The sequence below is a fragment of the Salminus brasiliensis genome, chromosome 17, assembly GCF_030463535.1.
Source record: "Salminus brasiliensis chromosome 17, fSalBra1.hap2, whole genome shotgun sequence".
Lineage (NCBI taxonomy): Eukaryota > Metazoa > Chordata > Actinopteri > Characiformes > Bryconidae > Salminus > Salminus brasiliensis.
In genome coordinates this window covers 28,880,624-28,894,159 of record NC_132894.1, presented here as the reverse complement: position 1 = coordinate 28,894,159, position 13,536 = coordinate 28,880,624, and the positions used below count along the sequence as shown (strand labels likewise).

At 39.8% G+C, this 13,536-nt stretch overlaps 1 protein-coding gene across 1 annotated transcript in view; it reads right to left on the bottom strand.

Moving 5' to 3' along the window:
• Positions 1 to 13,536, bottom strand: part of pkd1l2a (polycystic kidney disease 1 like 2a) — a 29,299-nt gene that overhangs the window by 3,371 nt on the left and 12,392 nt on the right. The window contains exons 12-37 of the mRNA XM_072660445.1: positions 13,397 to 13,529; positions 11,938 to 12,018; positions 11,650 to 11,835; positions 11,420 to 11,562; positions 11,156 to 11,338; positions 9,948 to 10,085; positions 9,715 to 9,870; positions 9,503 to 9,627; positions 8,829 to 8,949; positions 7,584 to 7,715; positions 7,266 to 7,491; positions 6,858 to 7,048; positions 6,532 to 6,762; positions 6,019 to 6,120; positions 5,755 to 5,933; positions 5,364 to 5,510; positions 4,919 to 5,118; positions 4,301 to 4,548; positions 4,008 to 4,209; positions 2,564 to 3,012; positions 2,372 to 2,468; positions 1,617 to 1,757; positions 1,340 to 1,525; positions 858 to 1,188; positions 262 to 395; positions 55 to 182 (exon numbers count right to left, since the gene is read on the bottom strand). Of these exons, the coding sequence (XP_072516546.1) occupies positions 55 to 182; positions 262 to 395; positions 858 to 1,188; positions 1,340 to 1,525; positions 1,617 to 1,757; positions 2,372 to 2,468; positions 2,564 to 3,012; positions 4,008 to 4,209; positions 4,301 to 4,548; positions 4,919 to 5,118; positions 5,364 to 5,510; positions 5,755 to 5,933; positions 6,019 to 6,120; positions 6,532 to 6,762; positions 6,858 to 7,048; positions 7,266 to 7,491; positions 7,584 to 7,715; positions 8,829 to 8,949; positions 9,503 to 9,627; positions 9,715 to 9,870; positions 9,948 to 10,085; positions 11,156 to 11,338; positions 11,420 to 11,562; positions 11,650 to 11,835; positions 11,938 to 12,018; positions 13,397 to 13,529 (4,590 nt within the window). The remainder of the gene's footprint in view (positions 1 to 54; positions 183 to 261; positions 396 to 857; positions 1,189 to 1,339; positions 1,526 to 1,616; positions 1,758 to 2,371; positions 2,469 to 2,563; positions 3,013 to 4,007; positions 4,210 to 4,300; positions 4,549 to 4,918; positions 5,119 to 5,363; positions 5,511 to 5,754; positions 5,934 to 6,018; positions 6,121 to 6,531; positions 6,763 to 6,857; positions 7,049 to 7,265; positions 7,492 to 7,583; positions 7,716 to 8,828; positions 8,950 to 9,502; positions 9,628 to 9,714; positions 9,871 to 9,947; positions 10,086 to 11,155; positions 11,339 to 11,419; positions 11,563 to 11,649; positions 11,836 to 11,937; positions 12,019 to 13,396; positions 13,530 to 13,536) is intronic.

Sequence of the window (13,536 nt, the reverse complement as noted above, 5' to 3'; positions counted from 1 at the left end):
TCCATGCTAAAGCCACCCTAAAATGAGTGAAAGCTCTATTGTGAATGCACTGACCTGCTGGAACATGTAATAAAAAATGAAAATAAAGTAGATGACCTCAGAGGCCATGACAAAAATATGAAGACCACCAGTGGACTGGTAAAGACGGACGCTCTGCAGCTCACTGCGATACTGGAATGCTCCTGTAGAAACAAAGATGCTTAAGAATGTGCTGGACCTTCATTTGATTAAACTAGGAGATGTCCGGAGAACAGGCCTCACCCACTGCTGTGGTCTCAAACATCAAGGTGACAATGCAGAAGAGGTTGACATTCGCATTGTACACTGTGAACTCGACGAAGATAGCCCTGGTGTACACATCCAACCAGGTGTTGTCAAAAAGGTGCTGAAGCAAACTGTGGAAGGGTAAAGCAATGGTTAGGAACGTATGAAACATACACATAGACATCTAAGGGGTCCTTTTGGTTGGTTACTCGTTTGTGTTAAGTTGGAGGGTTCTCAGATATGACCTACGAAGTGACAATATGGCACCAGAAATGTTTGGGAATCTGACAGCTATGACCAAGGTTTAGAAGATCTGATCCTAGTGGGTTATGCCGTTATTGAGAATCTGGACTACTACTTCCTATCACCACCATTGAGTGGAAATTCTGCGTCAATGTATCACAACACACCAAAAGGAGTATACAGTAGATAGGGATAGCTAATTACAGCACTTCTTATCTAATGGATGCTGACTATACAGGGTTTGCTCACCAACTGACAAAACCCTAATGATACTACCAAGCTCAATTGTGTCAAAAAATCATCAGTATATGTACATGATACTCTCCACAAAATGTTAAGTAGACTGTTACCTGCTGGCATTTTGCTGGTTGGGGCCCAGATCCACTACAAAGCCTCCACCTCTATACAGAGCCACACCACCCCAGACTGGGTGCGCCCTGAGGCTAGATTGAGTCTGGTACTGCCAGGGTGTGAGCAGGGTCTTAGACGTGTTGAAATCAACAGAGCGGTTCCAGCCTGGACCATAGGAGCCCAAGTCCTCCACTTCCCAAGAGTACAGAGCGTGGCAGTCAGGAACAGAAGGGCGCATGGAACTGTCCGTCCTGCAGGAGCCCTCCTGCACTCGTACCTGACGAAGACGAGCGTTACCTACGAGCTTCGAGTTTCCATCTGTGATGAACCCTAAAAGAGCAGCCATTGCACATCAGACATTAATATTAAAGGAATAGTTCAGTGAAAAGCTCTACTTCATACAATTTTCCCCTTTTCCCAGTAGTCTAGAAAACTTCAGACACCCTGGCTGAATGTCTACCACTTCGAGTGTAAAAAATACCTGGTTGTCGTCCAAAGAGGTTGGATAAGAGAGTGGTGTTTGCCCATTGAAACACATCTTTGTGGTTCATACTGTCGGCGATCCCATTGCTGAAGCTCTGCTGAATGTGCTGAGTGAGGAAGTAAGCGTTTGGATCACGCTGACCATAAGCTACCAAGAGCAGCATCCAGAGGAAACCCACATAGACTGCAAAAGAAACAAGCGTCTGTATTTCCCACATGCCACAAAGCTTCTCAGTGTCGGGGAGGATTTGTGAAGATGGGTAAATCCTACTTACTGAGAATCTCTCTGATAAGTGCAAAGACTTTCTGTTCTTTGATCATGTTGTTCCTCATCTTCTCAATATCAGAGGGAGGAGGGGGCTGATAGAAGCTGCATGTGCTGTCCCTTCTGGCAAGGTGTACAGCATCAGGATCATCTGCAGACAGCAGCATTAAATACAGTGAGTTCATGTTTGCAAAGACATTATGTAGGCTCAATGATTCTTGTGCCTTAACCTCTTAAACTCCTCGGAACCACCTGTAACTTCTCCCCTCGTTGTATCTCAGAAGCAACTCAGCCAATTAACATTGCTTTGCATGTAATTATCGATTAGTAATCCATAGGGTGTAATAAAAGTCACAGGGCATGAGGGGTTAATATACTACACTGGCCGTCAAAAGTAACTGCCCAAATTACTGGACAAATCGATACATTATCTTAAAGGGTTCTTTAGTAATGGAGAATTCTAGGTAGAAACATGATTAGTCAAACAGTCCTTGAAGGTTTAAATAGTACTGTGTCAGGTAAACAGGTTCTTCGTTATAAAGGAAAATGTTCACTAGAGAGAACAGCCAGGGATCCTCTCCAAAACCTGGCCAGGTCTTGTGAGGTGTTCCCTACACAATATAAGGCAGGTGGTTTTCATGTTACGACTGATCAGTGTTCAACAAAGTTCAACAAAAAGGTTTTACCCCTTCTTTTCTGGAGAAGAATCTCAAAAAACGACTTGATGTGCCAACAGAGACAACAACCTCTAAAACCTCAGTTTACCTGAATTTGGAAGAGTCCCATCAATCGGAACATCCCCATATTCCTCCTGATCAACTCTCTTTAGCACCAGGGCAAAGAAGACAGCAAATCCAAGGACCTGTACAGGAACAACGATTGAGGAACAAGTGAGAACAGAGTGTTGTCCAAAGCCTCAGCTGAAGATAAAGCCTTGAATGAAAAAGTGTCTCTTACCTTTATTGGCTGGGTAATGAAGAGACTCTCAAAAAAAGACACAACCATTGAAATGAGCCAACTAATGGAGCGCTCTTTTCCATAGGTCAGTCCATACATCATGGTGAAGTACGCTGACACTCCACTTGTGGCCGCCACAAGAAACCAGCCCACAAACACGAACCACCATGGCAGGCCTTTCTGACAGGCCTTCTTGCTGCCTCCACTGCTGCCTTCTACAGGGCTAGAGCTGCAGGCAAATCGATCCCCGATGGAGCTGGAGAAAAGATGGGGTTCTAGCATTCCCTTCATGCTCTGCACCTGCAGAACAGCCTGACTGTAGCTGTCTGGCTTGGAGAACCGTGAAGGACCGAGTAGTCTCAGCTCTTTCTCCACATTCTGGATTTGCTTATAGAGATACTGTCTGTAGACATGGCGTTTCTCGTTTGGCATGCGTTCAGGACTTCCCTCTGTCAAAGTGGTCAAATGGATAAAACAACAAAATAGCATTGCAAACAAGGTGAGGAATAGATTACCAACCAGGCTTGGGCACATCCGCCTAGTGGCCCATGCCACTAGTTGCATTCAGCTAGCAAAGATTTATAACAGCTTGAATCAATTTATCTTTTAAACACAACATACCAACACATTAGCAAGATATGGAAGCTCATTTCTGCCATTTACAATAAAAACTATACTTTTTAATTCTGAAATAAATTCTCAAAATAATGAAAATGTTTTTAAAAATATCTTAAAAATGACTTAGTATCTTAAAATAATGTGAAAGGATCTCAAATTAATGACTTAGACTCTCAAAATAAAATAGTGAAAGCATCTCACTCTAAACTTAACACTCTAAACAAAATAAAATACCTCAAAATAATGAAAAGGGTTTCTAGTGAAATCTAGTGAAAGGACATCTAGTGAAAGGATCATAATAATGACAGTATCTCAAAATAATGACAGTATCTCAAAATAATGAGACAGTATCTCAAAATATTGACTTAGTACATCTACATAATAATGACTTAGTATCTTAAAATAATCAGAAAGTATCTCAAAATATTGACATAGTATGTCAAAATAATGACTTCATTATGCATCTCAGAGTAATGAAATGGTGTCTCAAAATTACCTAATATCTCGAAAAATAAAATTATTAAAATAATGACTTGGAAAGTAAACAGTGATTGGGCATTAACACAATTGCAAGTAATGTACCTCTTATTTTTGGGGTGCCCACAGCTGTATATATCTGCTAATGCCGATATATACAGCTGTGGGGTTACAAAGGATGTAAAATTAATATAATTCTGCCCTAAAAATGAAGTGTACTGGGAGAAAAAGCAGGCCTTTCAGAAGTTTGTGCCCAAGGCTCAGGATTTGTTAATCCATCCTGGCTGACAGAAGCATGAAAGAACTTCAGAACAGCCTGTATGTGTGTGTTTAAATGTTGAGTACAAACCTTGCAGGTTCACAGCTCTCAGAGAGAGAGAAAGCTCTTTCTTGCAGTCTTTAGAGTAAAACTCGCCACCGGCACGGTTCTGCTGCCGAATAATATCTTCAACCAGCGCCAGCAGAGCATTGATATCCATGTTACCAAAGTCTATCCTTGGCATGGGGCTCCTCAAAACTTTGGAGAGTGACTGAGCTATCCTTTTGATGTCCTAAAATATCACAAATATTATAAATATCTCATTCTAGAACATCAGAAAAAAACTTGTGCCAGGAAATAATGCTCCACCCAGTCTCTTATACCTTGACCACAGCATCTGGTGTGATCTCTTTTTCACTCTGTGGAGAGGGAGGCTCAGTTGGTGACACCCGTCCTGTTTTTCCTTGCTTAGTAGAATCCATCTTGGACTGCTGTTTGGGAGCTCCTTCCGGCTTTCGCTCTCTTGGGCGGGTGTTTCTGAAGATGCTCACAATGAGGAGATTGATGGGGAACATGATGATGGAGCTCTGGATGCCAATCATCACTTGCTGCCACGTAAACTCGATCTTACCTTTAGCCAGAGGTTAATAATCGGAATTAATGAAGAAGAATAAGCTGGTTTAAAGTGATAGTGTGGTGACTACTCAAGCCATAACGTTAATACTACTGAGAGGTGACATAAATAACATTGATTATCATGTTACAGTGGCACTTGTCAGGGTGTGGAATATATTAGGTCCCGGAATGCAGTGGTCAGTACCTACTAAACGTGCTCCAAGTAAGCTCAATAATATGCCCACAGGACATAAAGGGCCTGCTGCTAACGTCTTGGTGCCAGATACCACAAGATACCCAAGATACCTTCAAAGGTCTTGTGGAGGTCAAGGTAGTAGTTAAGTAGTGAAAATAAAAGTGCATGTGCAAAGGAACATCTGCTTTACCCAGGTCCATGGTCTGCTCAGAGGGGTCAGTGGGAATTCCCCAGAACATGATGCTGGTCAGCATTGTACACAGCAGCAGGGAGAAACAGCAGGAGACACGCTGCACGCGAGTGAAGTTACTACTGGGCGGCCGGCTGATCACAGAGAACCATATATGACCATCTCTAAAATCTTTTGCAGTCTTCGTGAAGAACAGATTGCTGTAGAAAACAGAAAGGCAGGGCGGTAAGACCTAGCCAGACACATTGCCAACAAAATGGCAATTTATTCACATTAATTATCGGTGAGGTTATCTAATGCAGCTTCATGGGAATATTTCACTGTACTAAGAAGGTAGATATTTCATCATGACTTGGATTAGAGTTAGAGGAAAACTATGACTGAAACTATAACAGAATAGTCAAGCTAGCATTAACTGCAGATCTTTAAAATGCCAGTCACCCACCTAAACCTTTTTAAGTCCATCTCTGTGGCTACAGGGAAAACTTTATCCAAGGTGCACTCTCCCATATCAATGGCCAGCCATGAGCCGCACAGGAAATGCCACTTCTGGCCTGTCTCTAAGTCTTGAACCATCACCTTGTTAATGTACCTGTGGGGTCCACATTTCATTCAGTGCATTCAATGGTTAGCATGTAAGCATGTAAGTCATGGTGATAGTTTGATGTGAAAGGGTGTATTGTAGAGAAACTTTGAGACTTCTTTATAGTAGTGATAGGAACATTATACACTGATCATCCATATCGTTAAAAAAAAAACTTAAAATGTGCTTCATGATGAACACAGGACAGTTTAAGCTACATGCTGTGGAACTGCAAAAAAATTATTTGCCTTACCAAGCAGGATGTTTCCCAGAGTTATCGTGCCACAGCCTGATACTCTGCAGCTCTCCTAAAGAGAATGGAGTGGTCAGCAGGAACATGTCCACCCCTCCCCTCTCAAAGACCGGCTTGTCTGGGTCAGTCAGATGATGGGGCTCACTCTCCCCCTCAGAGCCCAATACAGTCACTGTAACCTGTGGTAGCAGTAGCAGTGATTGCAGTGGTTAATAAAAAAAAAAGCACGTTGAAACTACTGCTGACTGACCTATACATACTGACCTGAGAGGAGGTGGAGGCTCCCCGGCGATGGCCAGTGGTGACGGTTACTAAGTAGCGATATTCGGCCAATGGATCATTGTCTTCCAGCACTGTTACTTTCACCTTTTGGATTCCATTAATGCAAAGATAAAGCAAGTTTTTAGTCTTAATTCATACACAGTCATGTAAAAGCATTAGGAAACCCCATGAAAACCCTTGTGAGAGATGAAGGTAATATAATTAAACACATACAACTGAAGAAATGTCTTTTTATAATATACTTTATATGTATTTGTAATTAGGACAAATGCAAAAGTAACCCCCCCTTCATTTATTTCTGCTTAAAAAGCCTAAACTTAGAATCACATCAGATTAGAAGATTAGAACATCATTGGACAGGATTTTGGAGGAGCCTGTCTCCAAGCCAACATGCTAATGTGGGGCTAACATGCTGATGTGGGGCTAACATGCTGTGCTGGCCCACATCACGCTAAGTAGGAGAGGGAGGGTGTCTACTATAATAACCATCCAGACCTTTGCTGTGTCCTGGATGTCCTTTCTTCGTGCCCATATCACTACCAAAAGGTATGCCAGGAAGATGGCGCCCACAAAACACACCACAACAGGGTTGTTGACAAACGTGGAAAAAAGCTCAGCAGTGCGAGACACGTCCACTAGGTTGGGCATGACAAAAAAGGAGCTCCCAAAAAATGTCAGGTGAGTGCACAGGCACTGAGTGACCAGATTCGTTGTTCGGGGGCCAACCTGTGAAGACAGCAGCGTGAGTAAGAAGGGAATGAGTAGGCGGCTCTGCATTAGATTAGGAATGGCATCACTGCATTTGAGAACTGTTCACTCACCCTACAGCCATAGTCGCTCCAGTTGGTTTTAGTCTCATCCCAGTACTTGCACTGAGCAGCAATGGACGTAATGAACACTGATGCATTTGAGGAGTTCACACCTGCTTCTACAATGGGCCTCACTAGGAGATAGTAAACTCCCGCTTTAACTGCCATATCCCTTGGGCCCAGCACCCAGGTGTACCTCTCCTCTGTACCACACAAATACAGCAAATACATTTCATTTAAATTTGAATGGTCATTTGTTCTACTATAGCTAATACCTGCCACGATTACTCAATCAAAAACATAAACAGTAGTAAACATAAATAATAATAAATATTGATTAATAATCAAAACAATCAGCTGATTATTAGACTAGTAATATAATCCAGTGTAACAATGACAGCCCTAACGTTCCTCAATTACCTGTTGAAACTCCTGGTCGTGGGAGCTGGATTTTAGCTGTGTAGTTGGTGTTATTTGGGTATTGCTGAAAGCCCAAGAGTAACTGTAAAGGTGTCTCCTCTATGGGGTCCAATTTCAAGACCAGGGATATGTCGGGCGTGGTCACATTGATGACTAGAGTACTGTAGTTTCCCAAGTCTAGAAATGTGCTGTTTACCTCTGCCCCCTCTGCTCTTGGTAAGAGAATCTGGAAATCAGACATATGCAGATGGTATCTATATGTTGACTGCATATTAACATATATGTCACTGTAATATTATACATACACATACTTCTTACCTCAATCTCCTCATCAAGGTTTGTGACAGGGATGACAGAGCCATTCTCTCTGGTGAGGGTCAGACCCCCCACTGTTCCACTTATGGCATCAGCTTTACTCCAGGTGAAAGGGTTCATCCTAAAACTCAGTATCTGCATTTAGTAAATGATAAATAATCATATTATTTAGATACCTGTTATACATTTAATGACAATGTGATTTACAAGAGTCATTATATGTGGATCAATAACGTATGGATAATTGTGTGTATTTTCTATTTGGGAATAACTCCAACTCCAACTCCAACTACAAATGTATCTATATGCTAAAATTTGCATAAAAAATAATAAACAATGTGCCACATTTTATATGAACTTCTTTTCCCTTTGACAAAATTAACAAAATTATTTTTTGCATACTGTATGTAAACTGTATGTTTACCTATCTATGTCTTTATGTAATATACATAGTATAAATAATGAACATAATTTAACAAAGGCATTAAATAACAGTTAAATATAACATTTAACCCTCTAAAAGCCTATGGACCGCCAGTGGACCGAAAGTGTAGTTACTGAGTAATACACCTTAGCGTGTAACAAGCCTTGGGGTGTTATGATAACATTATATTTATATAGATAAAAATTAAGTAAAACAACCAATAAAGTTTAACAGTTTAAGCTCTGAAAGGCTCTTGAGTTTCTAATGTTAATATATAAAACAGGCATAGTAAGACTGAAGTAATACAATATAACGCAGTCTTCACATAAAGTATATTATATTAAGCTATAGAGACCAAATGCATTTTTCGTGCATAGATTTAACCCCTTACACATCCTATGGACCACCAGTGGGCCGAAAGTGTTTTTACACACTTCTATTACCAAAGAATAGCCCCACCAGTTTGTACAGAAGTCCCTGTAGTTCCTGAATAATACACATACCAAGTGTGTAATAAGCCCTTTTTTTGTCCACCTTACTTTTTGATTGACATTTTTATGCTAGATCATTTTGAGGGGGTGAGGGATGGCTTTTTATGATCTCATTTTCATTACTGAAGTATTTGGCTACAATATTCATATCTGTCACTAAGAATTCTATTGTCAGCTGATGGGAAAATGCCATAAAACTAAATCTCTAAAAAAACTAAATGCAGAAAATAAATGAATTGACTATTCCTGATAATAATATGGCCTGTTTTTGTGTTTCTCAAATCTGCACCACTGATAAATAATAATCAGGAACTGATAATTTGAAGTTCTCACCCTCACATCCACCGGTTCCTCTGAAGGAAGCACATCAGAACCCAAAGATGGGAGCATGAAGCTGGCTGAGGTGCTGTTCTCAATGCTGAAGGACTGTTTCTGAAGTTTGTCCGGAGACATTCTGATGGAAAGAGGTACTGTAGTAAATGGATTTAGAGAATCCAGTGTGTCCCAAATGCTCTTGCTTTGGTTAGAACTTTAGGAGCTGGGTTACACATCCAATTTACTGACATTTTGATGTAAGGCCAATTTTGTGCGTGGGGCCAGTTTTGTGAGAAAATATGTCCTATATAGTCCTCCATATGTCCTAACCTAATCAAGGTCACTGTGAAATTGCAACACACATGGTCAAATAAATGTCATGTCTGTGAGGCCCTCAGTATAGTTCTTCTGAAAAAGACGTAATTAAAACAATTGTGATTAAGACAATAATGAAGACAGTCTGTAATAAGGAGGTGTTACTCTGCAGCATGCAACCTTCTGGTTTTGACCTTTAGCTTTGTACTGTGACCTGAATTATGCATTTGCCTGTGTTATTCCTGCCTGCCTGTTTCTGCACATGCAGCCTGCCTCAACCCATATCTTACAGTCAACTTTGATTTTTCCGTCCTGCACCGAAGGTCTGGGTTTAACAGTCATTGTTCACGAGTGACATTAGCTTTAGCTTAGCTTACCTGTTAACATACATACTGATCTGGGCAGTGCTAATGATGACTGGGTCTTGGTTTGCCTTTTTCCCAGCCAGCATGGCACTTTGTATGCTGTCAGCTGCATTCAGTAAAAGCTTGGTGGTCTTCTCCTGAAGCAATATAAAGACTATCCAGTGAAACAGACAACAACATGTTGGCTGAAAAGATCAAACCAAGGTTTAGCTGGAGAGCAGTACCTGGTTCTCTGCGCTGACAGAAACTTTGAGGATGTTACTAGCCGTCTGAAGGAGGGGTGTGGCGGCCTGCATCATTACATCTTTGACAGTTTCGTTTGAGTAGGCCAGAGACACCAGGGACTTACTGAGGTTTGACAGAAGAGAGCTGGCATGTAACTGCAGGAGAGAAAGTCGCATTAGACTGAAAAACTAGATGATGGACGCTCTACCTCAAATTGCACTGGGACAGGTACCTGGGCTGTAGAGGTCAGCTCGTCACCCTGTGCGGTGAGGCTCACCATTGCTCCAGCAACCATCTGTACTTCCGAAGGGTTCCTGAGGGGGGCAGCATTCACAGCTGTGTCCAGGTGTAACAGCATCTGCTCACGTAGCTTTATTGCGGATAGATAAATAAATAAATGAACAAATAATTTATGTTAAATTAATAAGACTTAGTTTTATACCCCCTGATGAGTTTTTTGTATTGTTGGCACTTTTATCAGAATACAAAGTATGTACACTACCATAATACACTCATACATCATTAGTATTTATAATAACCGGTATTGCTAATAGTGTCCTGTACTCTTCCTGAGAATATTTTATATTTTATTAATAATTTGTTGATAGAAGACTAAGATATAAGAAGGTTATTAAATTACAAATAATATACTGTACTTTACTTGTCAAGTTATCTGCCTTGAGGTTTGATCACCACTTGAATATTCATTCTTAACCCGTTTGCAGATTCCAATCAACATATTATTTGTATTGTACAAAATCATATAATTCTGGACAAAATAATGAATAATGACAAATAAATATGGAATAATAATGATATTAAATTATATATATAATATATTTTTTTATTAAATTAATTTAATTTAATAAATGTAAACAATAATTAATAGTTTGTTTAATCTGTTTGTCAGTTAATAATAACAACAGCATGTCTTATTAACAATAATTATTTATTGTTCAAGGTAGGAAGGTGACAAGTCTTACTACTACTACTATAAATAAATAAATACATTGATAACAAATAAATACATGTAAAATACATACAACTAAATACTTTTGATACTTATGATTTATGTATGATTAGGAACTAAATTGTTGTATATGTATTTAGCATTTATTGTAATATTACTGTTTTTTTTATATATCTAAATGTTTACTGCCAAGATAGATAAGCTTTATATCTCATTTTTTTCTGATCAAACATTACTACATTCTTATTTCTCAAGTTCTTAATTACTATTTAAATAATCCACAGCTTGGCTCATCATTTCAGACTTAATAAACTTCCAGACAATCATTATGTTTATCGTGTTATCTTTTTAAACATGTATCTGCAACACATTTTTATTTGAACACATTGATTCTGCTAGACTGTCGAATAAGATCTATATGAAATACATATGGCTAAATTGTATCTTCTTATGTTTCTATATTTTTCTACCTTCTTCCTGGCAGTCTGCTCTTGACCATCAACTGAGCTCCTATTCAGCCTCTTGCACACAGACTGGTACATATGTGCCAGCGCTGTCCCTTTAAGATTGCCCTGCTGCTGTAGTTGATCCACTTGTTTGGACACAAGGGCCTCCAGATCCGGCACTGTAGACCCAGTGCTAACGTCATTTACCTGAAAAAAGCAGGGATATACTACTCTTAACATTTTCAAACTTAATTTTCATTACACAGTTGTGAGGACCCGAAGACAAACCTGGACCGTCAAAGTCGTGTTAATCTTCTGTTCAGCTCCATTCTCAACCATGATGACCACAACCACACTATTGTTCCTACCAGCTCCTAGAGGGAGGAAGAGTGACTGTACCACCTCCTCATTGCCACAGTGAAGGTAGTCACCTGCAATGAAATGGCACACAAATGGTGGAACATTCCCTTATGAAGAAAATGGTAAGAGAAGCATGTACACAAGGGAAAAATGCTCACCAGTGGAGGTTCTGAAACAGTATGTGCAGGGAGTGCCTTTGCAGAACGAGGGCTCCACTGTGCAAGTAATATTGAAAGGAGAGAGAATGTCTCCAACAGTGGGGTTAATGCGACAGGAGGGTGGGCTGGGAAGGCCTGTAGAGGTAACAGATGTCGATGCAGTATTTGAGGTAGTAGAAGTAAAAGGAGTGCTGGATGTGGCCATGGTGGACATCGTTGAGGCCTGGATATGGGGTCTTGATGTAGTGGGCACACTGGGCTCTGAAGCTTGCTGCCTTGTTGGAGCATCAGTAGCAGGTTGTGATGTCGAGGAAATGGAGAAGATTGGAATGGTGAACTTAGCAGATCCAGACTTTCTATCCTTTATACCTAAGGGCAGAAATATAGTTTTATTAGCAACAATGGCCTTTTCATTAATTAAACTAAAAAGGCTCACTATTGAAAGAACTCTTGGCTCTATTTCAGCGATCTTTTGGCGTATTGTCTTTGCTATCTTAATGACGGGAAAAGTATGCCTTGTGCAGCTTGAAACACGCAAATAGCACATAGTTTCTTAATTAAGCATGGGTGTGTTTGGGCGTGATGTGCAATAAACCAATCAGTGTTTCACTTGCCATTCCTTTTAAGAGCCAGGTGCAGTCTGACTTCGGCGGATTGCTAGGTCAAAGTGGAGGTGTACACGCATTGGGAACGCACCTATGTTGACAAGTCACTGCCAAGATAGCAATGAAAGTTTGACTGTTGACGGCTGCCTAGGTTGTTTTCAGTCAGTGGAGCACCTGTGTTTTCTGCAGAGTTGCTATTTAATAATAATAATAATATATATATATATATATATATATATATATATATATATATATATATATATATATATATATATAGTTAATTAAAATTATAAAAAATATATGGGTAAATTACATCTACAACATTTCTTCTTTTTTATTTTCCAACAGTTAGCTAAGTTGAAAAAGGCCTTAAATTCTCTCCATTTGACAGTCCTCATTCTGTATGTTTCAGTGATCTCACTAGGTAATAAACTTCTGAAGCCTGATCGCAAAAAACAGCTGTCTAAACATCTGTCTAAACAGCCGCAGTTTAAATCCCACAGGTTTTCCAGAAACCTTTTTTGGCTTTTGTTTCTGCAATGTAAAAATATTTGTTGACTTAAAAATGTTAGTTATCCCACTAACATTAGCAATACACTGAATCTCCTTATAATCAGAAGAGGACTCAAAATTCAAGTTCTGTATTGAAAGTTCAAGTAGCAGGGTAAACATCCAATATGTATTATTCTGGTGAAAATACCAGTAATCCAATAGCAAAGATTTATTGAGATCTATATAGCTATTCACCTAGTGTGTCTTTCTGAAAATGTTTAAATTATATGAATAATTGCATAATTAGTACATTACACATTTAAACATGTATAAACTGGATTGCATCTGGATTGCGTCCATTCAGTTTCCATTCTGTGTTGACAGGTTTCAGATGTCAACCAATAACAAAAACAGGCAGAAAGGCAGTTTAAGCATCATTAAGGGCTCTAAATTTTATATCCAAGTTTCTGACAGAAATGCTTTTCCTCAGTGAGCGTACAATAACTGATATCAAATTAGAAACATAGATTCTTTTGTTATCACCAGTGATAACGTTCGCTCTGACCACAGCTTCTTCCCATCAGACTTAGATTCTTCTTGATTGTTTCCCCAAACCAGAGAAGAACAAACCAAAAGCAAACTATACCTACCATAAGCCACAACATTGATATTCTGCTGTGCATTAATCAGAGTTAGACTGTCAACTGTGAGAGAGCGGACACCTTCCATCTTCTTTATCAGGGGTTTCTGCCTACTGTTAGAATAGCAGGCACTTAAAATACCCTAAACG